Here is an 11,265-nt window from a genome sequence, read left to right as displayed (position 1 = left end):
CCTTTCCAGGGGGTCCGCACGGCGATGCCTTGTGTCACTGCTTAGGGATGTGCAGGAAGTTGTTGCCTTTGGTGATCGGAATCCTTTGGTCTTCCAGAGGAGCTCCCAGCATCAGATCTCACCATCACCTCCCGTGCGCTGCAGGGCAGGAGCACGGGGTGCAGCGCCCCGGTACCCGCAGGGTCTCACGGGGAGCCGTGTGCTGGCGCGGCAGGAGGGGCAGCCCGGCCCCGGTGCCCTGCGCGGGGGCTGTCAACTGAAACCGCCGCAGCCGGTGCCCTCCGCGGCCGATTGGGTTACGGTGCCCGGGTAGAGTTTGCCATAGAAACCGGGCCGGGCGCTGCCGCCGGGAAACAGCCCAGAGCCGCGGCCGGAACTGCTGTGATGGTCTCGCCCGCGCCGGGGGTCCCGCTGGCTGGATCCCGGGCACCGCAGGTAAGCCCCGAGGGATGCTCGGGATGCTTGGGTACCAAGAGGAGTGGTTGAGGCACAGCGGCATTGGCACCAAGAGGCCACTAACTGGCTTGGCTGAGGTGCAGCATCAGGTGAGGCTGTTTCAGGTAGGGGACTTTGTTTTCCCTGGTAAGTTCCTTCCCCTCAATGCGCTAAACCAGACCCTAAAGGAGAGAAATGCACCCAAAACATTACCAGGGTACAGGGGTCCTGGAATGCAGCCCGAGGTGCTTTGCTCCTGAGAGAGGCTGTAGTGAAAAGCTGTTTCCTCCCTGTTGACACACCGGAATTCCTGCACTGCTCCAGGTACAATGGTAGGTTTTGTTGGGATGATGGATGTAACCTGGTAAGTTTGGCAGCGTAGAAGGGGTCCTGGGATGGGTGAATGGCATCAGCATGGACACAAGGAGGTTGTTTTGTCTACAGGCAGGGTTTGGGTGCTGGAGCTGCCTGCAGTGAGTGTTAGCAAGCAGGGCACCATCACCTGCACTGCTGAGAAGCTCCATCCACTCTTCCTGGTCTTCAAACAGCCAGAAAAGGGCTTTGTTATCAGTTGCTTCACTTGCTCACAACCACCACAGTTTTGCCTGCCTGTTTGGGCAGCGGGTAGTGAAGACGATGCCCTGAGCAGGAGGTGTGTGCATTTCTGTGTCAACACGGGAGGGCAGTGCATGCTCCCCCCAGTGCCTGCCCGAACATCTCAGCTGCTGAGAAGGAGATCTGTGCATGTACAGAACCTGTGAGAGTGGAGCCATGTCCCCTCTCCAGCAGAGCACCACCAGCACCAGGGCTGGGAGGACAGGAGGAGAAGGCTTCTGGGCTTCCTGAAGGGTTGTTTTCCCTTCAGCCCATCGCTGCTGACAGCTCAGTCCACACCAGTGCGAAGGGAAGACCAAGGGGTTGCTGTGTTGTCGGGGATGGGATGCAGATGACCGCTCCTGCTGGTGCCGCAGCAGGATGTGTAATACCCTAAACCCTCTTAGTGTGCTAAGCCCTGGGATCCCTCAGTGCTGAGGAAGCAGAGGAGAAAACCAGAAATAGCAGCTTAACAAACAGTGCCGGGGGGGGAAATCTGCTGGGAAACATTCCCAGCTGCTCCTGCTGTGAGGACCCTGCATGGAGCAGCCTGGTCCAGGCCCCCAAATCCCTGCAGCAAACCCTGCATCATCTGACAGAATCACACTCCCGAAATCTGCTGTCCCGCTCAAACCGGCAGTGATGGGGCCAGCGAGGAGGTCTCAGCACATCCACATACCTGCTGCATCTGCTGCTTGGCAAAGTGCTGTCTCTTCAGATTCGCCCTATGGGTGAGGGATGGCCACTAATCTCTTTTACCTCCTTCCAGCTCCTAATTCCCCCCAGATCTGCAGGCTCAGCTCAGCCCTAGACTCAGCCAGGACCAGCACAGCAATTAGCTTGTCCTTCCTTCTCTTTGCTATGGAAATAAAGTTAATTAGAACAGGAAAAGGCAAACCAGCCCTTTCTGCCCTCCTGGGGCTGACAGGGAGCCACTGGAAGGGCACAGGGCTTGAGTAAGAAGCCTTGGGAAGGAGCAGCCACCCTGGCTCTGCCCCAGCTCCATGGCGCAGCAGCCGTTTGCCCACCCCTGGACCAGCGAGAGCTTCCAGGGGTGATGGAGGAGGACCAGGAAAGCACCAACCCCTCAGCGGGACCAACCTGCTGCTGGTGAGGGCCCGCCAGGCTCGCGTGGATGGCTGCAGACTTCTGTAAGTGCTCAAGCGTAGGGTGCAGAGGTGGAAGGGGTGATGCAGCGAGGCGATGGCTGCTGCTCTGCTGGGCTTTGCTGTGGAGCTCAGCCCAGAGCGGCAGCACTGGCGCTGTCCCAGTGCCTACTGGGCGCTTGCTGGAGCCTTCAGTGCTCGAGCTTGTGTCCTGGTGTTCAGCTGCAGATGATTCCATCCTGCTGCTGCCAGCCTTGCCCTGTGCTTCACCCTGGACACTTCTCCTCCGGACCTTCGCATCTGTACCTGTTAACATGGGCAATGGCTTTATTTCCTCTTTAAAAAGTAGCAGTAATCCCCGATTTTGTATAGCATTTTAATCAGCACTGCTCTACAGAGGAGGACAAGATTATTACACTTCTAATGTGAGCAACAGCACGTTGCTTGGTCCTTTTCATTATTTCCTTATGAAGGTAGCACATCTAGTGCTCTCTCATACAGCCTTGAGCAGCTGTTTGCAAGAGCAGAGCAGGCTCAGGTTATTAACACAGATTTCTGCTGTGTTCCCTGCCCATCCTTGCGATTCTGCTCTCAGAGCAAGCTGGTCTGTATTACCTCTGCTGAAAATGGACTTGAGAAGAGTTCCTTTCATCTCCCTGGTCTGTAATAGGGTATAAACCAGTATTTCCCAGGTCTGAAAGGAGCAGAAGAAAAGTCATTTGATCATTCAGATCAAAGCCAAGCTGCCCACTGAGGTGGAGGTGGGAGGTGATGCCTTTGCTGTGCTGGCAGCAGCATGGACCAGAGGAAAGTAGGACCCTCGGAGGTGTCCAAGGGGATGAACCAAAAGGCAGCTTTAGGCTGTGCCTCTGAGCCTGTGTTTGAGGCTTTTTGATCTGAAGGGCACAAAACTCAAGGTGCGTTAGTGAGGATGTTACTTTGGAGCAATGCTGAGTCCTCATAGTCTCTGTAAGATAGTTTGCCCAGGTAAAACAGGCTGTGTTTCATTTTGTAAGTGTTTAACACATGCTAAGTAGCACACATGGAACAAACATGGGGGTAAAAAGCATCTCTGCAGACAGCTGAGATCAAATGAAGGGAAAATCTACATGCAAATCATTACAGCAAGCGTCAGCCATCCACAGAGGTACTTACACATGGGCAGCATGGAAAGGGCATCCAAGTGAGCCGCACACATCAGCTGCTCCGATTTACCTGGGGCAAAGATGACTTCTGCAGATGTTGAGGGCTGATGTGCCCGCTTTCTCCTTGAGCATCCATGGCGCCGGTCCTGACCCTTCAAAGTAACCACAAACAAGTCCTTTTGAGAATCCTCGTCTTTGCATTTCAGGGTGCTGTGATCAGGTTAATCCTGGACACAGGACACAGAGAAATACCCCTGGAAGAACTGAGAGCATCTGACAAATTCGAATGAATTTGTGTTAATCTCGCTGTTGCAACCAGCTCCAATATTGGGTATTGCAAAGAGCTGGTTAAAACCAGGCTGTCTGAAGCCACTGGATGACCTGTTCATTAATGGGACGTGCCAGGGAAATGAAATAATCAGTTTGATTGATACACAAATAAATACACGCAGGAGCCTAAAGACACCTCCTGGTGAGATGGAGGTGGGGAATGTGCCACCTCCAGTGGGACACAGGCTGTGCAAGGCCATGGCCCTGGTGCCAGGCAAAGCCCCCACCATCCAGCCAGCGCAGCTTCCTCACTGCTAATGGCACTGGCACTGCTGGCAGCCTTATGGTGGAAGAATAAAAGCTATTTTTTAGCGAAATATAGAGGAAAAGTGTCCCCATTGGGGCATTTCTTCCCACAGTTGAACGTGCAGCACCCCCACACCCAATGGGACCCACATGGCATCTACAAGAACTGACGTTAAGGATAGAAAACACCACAGCTCCTGTTTTTCCCTTCTTTTCCAGTCGCAGCCATGCCAGCGACCAACCAGGGCTGGCCCGAGGCCTTCGGGTTCAAGATAACGGGGACTGGTCCATGCTACATCCTCTGGGTGCAGGAAGGCAGCAGCGCAGCGGCAGCAGGGCTGCGGCCGGGGGATGAGGTGCTGGAGATCGAGGGGCAGCCCGTGTCCTCCCTGGGCTGCGCGGCGCTGCTGGCGCTGGCCCGGCGCTGCCCCAACGTGCCCCCCAGCATCGGGGTGGTGTCGCGCCTGCAGCACCTCCACATCCCCCCCGCTCCACGGGGATGCTTCGGCTTCGAGCTGGCGAGCGGCAGCCCCCCAAGAGTGGCCGGGGTCAGCCCGGACTCTCCCGCTGCTGCCTGTGGGATGGAGCCGGGGGATCTCGTGCTGGAAGTCAATGGGATGCCGGTGATGCTACCCGAGGCTGTGGCTGCCCTGGTGGGGTCCTGCCACGGGCGGTCCCTGCAGCTGGGGCTGCTGCGGCCGCAGCGTGGGGCTGGGACACGGGACCCCATCCCCAGCGCTGATGCCGTGCACCAGGAGAGGAGGCAGAAAGCGCAGGAGTTCAGCAGGAAGGTAAGGATGGGCTGTGGGGCTCTGGGCACCTCTGCAGCAGGCACTGGAGATCCCCACGTCCAGCCTGTGCAGCGTGCTGGGACATGGGGATGCTCCTGGCTTGGTCATGGCATTGAGCAGCAGATGTGGGGCATCAGCACCCAAGAGAAGGCTCTGACAACCACCTGTATTTCAGTACCCCATGGAGAACAGATGGGTGCTGCAAAGAGCTTGGGGACCCTCTGGGTGCTGACCCCAAGGGCTTGTTCCTTTGCACTACAAGAGCATGTGGAAGCCCACAGGGGCAGATCCCCATCTCCTGCACATCCTCCCACAGACATTTTAGCTCTGTTGCAGAGACAAAGCATCAACATGATTACATCTTCATTGTGTTCCTGAAAGCTTCCTAGTGGGCAGTTTACCAACCCCATCTCCTCACGCTGACTGTAATTTTGATCATGGCTGGTTTTTTTTTAATCTCTCTAATTTCCATTTCAAAGTGGCCTTTTAAGATACTGTTACGAGAATAACCAGGGCTGAGGGTTCTTGGATCCTGAGTTAATAAAGGAACAAGGTATTCATAAAGAGATTTGCAGGTATCAGCTGAATCCCCTCAGTCAGCTTCTGCATTAAAGATTCACAAGCGTGCGCTGAGGTTCGGATTCATAAGAAAAAGCATCGCGTGTGAAACAGATACCTGCTGGTTACAGGAGATTCACAACAGGCTGGGAGGCTGCTCCACGCTGCCTCCATCTCCTGAAGTCACATTAAACCGAGTAAACACTTCCTGGATGGGCACAGGAGAGCACTTTTGGAGCCAGCAGGATGCTCATGGTGCTGCGAGCTCCCACAGCAGCACCTCTGCTGCATCCCTTCCTTGCCCAGCAAAGCTGCCTCGGCCAGAAGTGGGTTTGAGGAGCACGCGTGCCACTGGCTCCTGGGTGCTGGAGCACAGCCCAGTGGGCAAGCACCTCTCCAGAGGGAGTTAATGGGGGGTGATTTAAGTGGCTTCATCTTTTGACATGATGCAGAGAGTAACAGAACACTTCACCCCTCTTTACCTGGGAGCTCAGCTCTGGTTGGTGCTCCTGGTGCAGTGCTCCTGTGATGGAGGTGCTCACGGTCCCAGTTCCAGGTCGTCTCCTCTTGTCCCCAGCATGCTCAGGGACTGCACTGACATGAGAGGCAGCAGCAACCCCATTCCCAGCCACCAAGCCCTGGGGTTCCCATCCCAGGCAAACATTTCACAGCAGCACCCCAGGATTCATCCCACCAGGAGCACCGTGGTCCTTTGCATTTCAGAGCTGGACCTTGGGACTCAGCAGCACACGAGTGAGCCCAAGAGAATGCGAGTGCCCCAGATTCCATAACCTTGAAGCGCTGCTGCCGGCGGCTGCGCAGACCCAAAGCACCCAGGGGGCTGCAGTGGGGGGACAGCACCAGCACCGAGCCTCCCATGGGAGCTGCCAAGTGGGACAAGCACCTGGAAGACTCGGTTCTTCCTCTTCCCTGGATGAGGGTTGCTCCCAGATGATGCAAGGGGCTTGGCTGGGTGATGGCTGCTGGTTCCCATGCAGTGCTGCTGCAGGATGCACACCAAGGAAGGGTGAAGGGCTCTGCTGCCCTCACTGCTGCATCCCCCTGTGCTCACGGAGCTGCTGTCAGCACAAACCCATCACCTTGCAGGAAAACCCACTGCACACAGGGACTGCAGGGCAGTCACAGGGAGCTTCTGCACCCCATGCATTCACTGCATGCAGCCGGGCTGCAGGCACCAGCATCCCCCATCCAGCACAACCCCAGGCCAAAGAGCAGCCCCCGGCCTGGGAAGGGGCTGATAAGGAGGGTCCCGTTGGGGGTGATTGGCTGGGTGGTGATTAGCTGATTGCTCCGCCTGCCAGGGCTGTCACAGGTGGAGAGGACGGGGCAGCAGCTTGGTGCTGCTGATGCTGTTTCAAGCATCACCTCCAAAAGCCTATTGCAGTGGAAGGCAGATTCCAAACTGATCAGCCAGATCCCAGCCTGGCCATGGCACAGCCTCTCTGTCCTGCTGCAATGTTTGCAACACACAGAACAGCCCCACCAGGGACATGTGGGGGACCCCAGCAGTGCTGTGTGATGGGCTGGTGTCTGGTGTTTCTCCTTCTTCCCCACGTGCTCCCTCTTTGCTGACTGGGTGCTGCGATGAGATGGACGCGTTTTCTGCACCCTCAGTGCCTCCATACATACCATTACCTGCTCTGCTCAATGTCCCTTCCCTCTCCTCTCCCGGCTCCCATGTTGCAGGTGGATGACATCCTCGGTGACCAGCCGGAGGTGAAGGAGAAGGTGTTCACTGTCCTGAAGCAATACGCAGCGGAGCGGAAGGTGGAATACTTGGCCTATGCCCTCTGCATGGTCCTCACCCAGGAGTCCCACCAGCATCTCATTGACAGCATCAGGTACAGGGTGACAGTAACCTCCTGTGCTGGTCTATAAGCCATGGGTGCCCATCAGCCTGTGGGTGCTGAGCACGGCCCAGGAGATCGGGGACCTGTACTGTACCAGCCACCTGCCATCCCCATCCCTGCAGTGCTCACACCTCCTCCTGCAGCACGGATGTGGCTCCCGTTTCTGGCTGTCATTCCCAAGGGAGATGGGGTTGGCTGCAGAAGGGCTGGCAGCTCTTCAAGAGCCTGGCCAGGAAATAACCCAGGTGAGGGGCAGCTGGGGGGGGGGTGTCTCTGTTGGGACCATGGGCACTGCCCGCAGCATCCCGGGATGCTCTGGCAATGCTCTGCTTGGGTTTGGGCAGCTCCTGAGCCCCTGGCACAGCGGATGTGTAGCGGGTCCCCCGCTCTTGCTGCAGTGTGGAGTGCAGGGCAGCGCACGGACACGTGGCGGGGATTACAGCCGGGCTGAGACGATGGCCATTAGGGAATCAGGTCTCCATCTGGCTGCACTCTGGGCCCGGCTTTCCAATTCCTGCTTTAATCAGTGGAATTGCGAGATATTACGGTTACCATAACAACGTCCCCGTGCCGGGGTCTCCACCGTGCCTGCCGCCAGCCGATGATCCAGTGATGGGGATGGTGGGAAGAGCGGGGCAGTGGCCCTTGCCATGCAGTGTCCCCATGCTCTGCTGTGGCTGAACACGGGTCAGCTGGACCCCCCCTGTACTGGAGTGGGGACGGGCACAGAGCCCTGTAGAGCCAGCATGCGGAGGGGATTATCATATCCCATATAATTACATATTCCCTATAATTACACAGGATCATTTCCCGCTCAGAGGGGATCTGAATAAGTGTCCAAGTATTTCCTCCGGACCCAAGCCCATCTGCAGGGGCACAGCAGGTTCCCTCAGAATATCCCCATCCCAGTGACCCCCATGTTAGCAGAGGAGAATGTGGCTGAACCCGGTGCTGACATCCCTATGGCCAGCCCTGTATGCCATGGGGCAGCACCACGGGACAGCCCCCCTGGTATCACATTGAAACCCCGCTGCTGCCCCATGCCCCTGTGTGAAGGGTTAACGGTGGGGCAAGACGCGCCGTGTGTCAGGAAGCTGATCTTGGTTTAATGGAAATGAAATATTCAGCTTAGGGACAAGATTTACCATTTAATCTTAATGGAGTGAGGACAATAAAAAATCAAGGTGCTTTGGGAGCTGGTTTTGCAGCTGCGGGGTGCTGGGGAGCCAGGGGCAGCTCCGTGTGCGCTGCTGTACCCAATATGAGCTGCTGATCCTGGAGTTCCCCATCTGATGGGTTTGGTGCTGAGCAAGAGCTTTTAATGCTTTTAATAACCCTCTGAAAGGTGTGGGCAGCTCCTGGGTGCTCCCCATGGCTTGAGCCAGTTTAGTCCATCACTGACTGAGGGGTTTGGGCTCTGTGCCCTGAGCCAGCATCCTGGGACTGGGGAAGGGTTGTGCTGGGAGGTTTGTGCATGGGGGAATCCTATCTCTGGCACTGGGATGGGGTGCTGTCCCATGGTGTGGCTGTCCCATTGCTCCCAGGGTGCAGAGCAGCCACCCCCCGGCAGCGGTGTGTGTTGGTGCAATTTAGGTGCATATGGATCCCATCTGAGCTGCCTGGGGCTCATCCTGCAGGACAACCCTTGCAGGCACATGGATCCATTCAAGGATGGGCTTGTGACCACACGGGTACCCCCCGTCCAGCCTTGGCGGCCCTGTGGGGCTGTGCCCAGCTCTCTGGGCTGTTTCCACCCAAGATGCTGGGGTGGAATCACACTCCCTCAGCCCACCCGTGCCTCCTGCCCTGCAGAGCCCAGAGGAGAGCAGCTGATAGGAAACTGAGGGGCTGGGATCACCCTTCCCTCCAGTGACGGTGATGCCCTTCAGCCAGGGACGAGGGAGCGATGATGAGGGTGATGGTCAGGGGTCCCCAACGCTCTCCCTGCTGTTCAAGCCCTGTCATGGGGTGCATGCTGGTGTCCCACTCTAGGTGCCCATGTGCCCCCTGCCATGCAGAGCCCAGCGGCCGCTACATCCCCATGTGCCACTGACCCTCACGCTGGCCTCATTGCATCTTCCCTCTGCACCAGCTGGGTTTATTTTCAGGCTGTTGGTGCTGCTCTGTCCTCCCTCCCCTCCTGTCCCCCCCGGGGTTTAACGTGCTCCCTGCAGACTGCAGCAGCGCAGCGTAACCCAAGACCCCCCGACTCCATCGACCCAGGGCTGCAGATGTTTCTCCTCTGCTCGCCTCCAGCTGGGCTGTTTCCAGCACTGGTGGGCTGGTTTGTTTACTTCCCTTTAGCTCAGACGGATTCCATCCCGTTTGCCCAGAATTAAGCTCCTGCAGGTTTTAATTTGCTGACATTTTCCTCATCCCTGTGGCTGTGGATAGCAGGGATAACACACGTGCTGCGCCAGTTCCTCCCCGCTCCCATCCCCTGCCCATATGGCTGTAGTAAAAGTGCACAACCGTGGTTCTGCTCAAGAAGGATGAAATACGGCAGCGAGGGGGGAAGATGAGCTGTCTCGGGTGAGTAGAGGATGGACCTTTCCTGGCAGGCTGGGAGGGGAACGGCTTTTAAAGAGCTTAATTCTCAAACCCAGCAAAGGCGAGATGTGCTAAAAGTTAATTAACTCTTAGCATCCGTGTGGCGGCGGGGCTGCTCTTGTCGGGGAGCTGCTGGGGAGAGGGAACCTCTTGTCTTGTGGTTGCAAACAGCAAAGCCTGGGTCTGGTCCTGGGGGAGCCGCGGGGTTTGTCTCCCCTGCTCCCCATGGTGATACCAAGTGTGTGTGCAGGGCTTGTGGAGGGGAGCGGGTTATCCTGGGCACGCCGGGGTCCCAGGGGCGAGAGCCTTGGCTCTGCTCTTCTTTCTGGGCTGGTTTCAAAGCAGGGTACAGCTGTGGTTCCAGCAGAGGAACGGCACCGGCTCTGCACCCAGTGCTGTGCACCCAGTGCTCTGCACCCAGTGCTCTGCATTGCGTTTAGGTCTGAACTACCTTTTTGCATGGGAACTGGGGAGCGATGGGGACACAGGTCCACTCGTCCCCACTCACCTGCAGTGTTACAAAAGCTGGTGCATAAAGCACCGGTGTTGACGCTCGCTGGACATCGTCCCATTAACCTGGATTTGGATAGCGGGATGCGGGTGTGCTCGGGAGCACATCCAACCTCTCACCCTGGCCCCATTAATTCATTAGGTGATAACTCTCGGGCTGTTTGGACTGCTCTGTGTTGTCATGGATCTGCTTTGAGCCATGCTGTGCTTCGCTCTGCTGCAGGGAGAGCAGTTGGGGTAGTTTGTTACTTCCCTGCTTTGGTTATGGTCTGTTTGCTTCCCAAATAGCCTCTGTCCCAGTGGGAAACCCAAAGTGAGCAGCTCAAGTTGCTGGCCCTTTGGGCTGGGCGAGTGCTGCTTTGGTTGCAGTCCCTTTTGATCAGTGACAAAGATAAAATCACTGCCCATCAGGGGTTCCCTTATAACGGGAGAAATTCCATCGGGTTCATTTTAACGGCGCTCCAAACACGATCTATTTGTCTCAGCTTGTTTTTCACAGCAATAACAGCGCTTGGCATGTTCCCGTATTAAAAGGCTCCAGCCATCTGTGACTGTCTTTGGATAAGAAATTTCATTTGAGCCATCGGGATTTATATGTTACGGGTTGTGCTGCTTCCCTGCTTGTGGTCCCCTCCATGTACCCACTCCTCTAGGGCTGGGGGCAGCTTTCCAGGTCTTTCGGGCACTGGTGCAGCTTGTATTGGGTGACACCCCCCCATCCCACATCACTCTGGCTGTGGCTGATGCAGCACCTCAGACCACACACAGACACTGTCCCCCTGCCTGCGTAGAGCCTCTGGGGATGGAGGAAAAGCAGCTCTGGTTTGTTTCCATTCTAAAGAATCCCTAATCCAAGGGGCCAGCATATGTTCAGCTGCCCGAAAAAAAGGGAATTAGGGCAGCAGGGATAAAAACTGTGCCAGCAGTGAAACATTGGGGAGCAGAGTTCCGTTTTCATTGGCGGAGTTCAAATAGGTCATGGCCAAAATGCCCCGGTGCAAATGGAGATCAGATTCTTCTGACAATCAAACCATGGCTGCAGCGCGGATTGCAGCAGCCTGGTCTGCCTGTGCCCCAGCACCCAGCCACCTCTTTCCTTTTGGGAAGTGGTTACGTGGTCTGAGTGTGC

General features: G+C 56.5%; 1 protein-coding gene and 1 long non-coding RNA gene across 4 annotated transcripts in view; one reads left to right on the top strand and one right to left on the bottom strand.

Annotated features, from left to right (window-relative positions):
• The first annotated feature begins 161 nt into the window (after nt 1–161).
• GRID2IP (Grid2 interacting protein) overlaps nt 162–11,265 on the top strand; it is a 35,768-nt gene continuing 24,664 nt past the window's right edge. For 2 of the 3 annotated variants that reach the window (XM_062614806.1, XM_062614805.1), the window contains exon 1: nt 9,240–9,608. In XM_062614806.1, the coding sequence (XP_062470790.1) occupies nt 9,595–9,608 (14 nt within the window). In that variant the 5' untranslated portion in view covers nt 9,240–9,594. Of the gene's footprint in view, nt 436–4,075; nt 4,648–6,912; nt 7,068–9,239; nt 9,609–11,265 lie in introns of those variants that run through there. The other variant, XM_062614803.1, reaches the window with a different exon arrangement.
• LOC134161716 (uncharacterized) lies at nt 1,266–4,099 on the bottom strand. Its single transcript, XR_009964070.1, has 3 exons — nt 4,007–4,099; nt 3,291–3,432; nt 1,266–2,646 (listed from the first exon to the last, which is right to left on the bottom strand). It is a non-coding gene; the product is annotated as an uncharacterized LOC134161716 (long non-coding RNA).

Source organism: Pezoporus occidentalis, unplaced genomic scaffold (genome assembly GCF_034315485.1).
Source record: "Pezoporus occidentalis ecotype Australia unplaced genomic scaffold, CSIRO_AGI_Poc_V1 ctg178, whole genome shotgun sequence".
Classification (NCBI taxonomy): Eukaryota; Metazoa; Chordata; class Aves; order Psittaciformes; family Psittacidae; genus Pezoporus; species Pezoporus occidentalis.
Note: the sequence above shows the minus strand (reverse complement) of the source record. Positions and strands in the feature narration are given on the sequence as shown.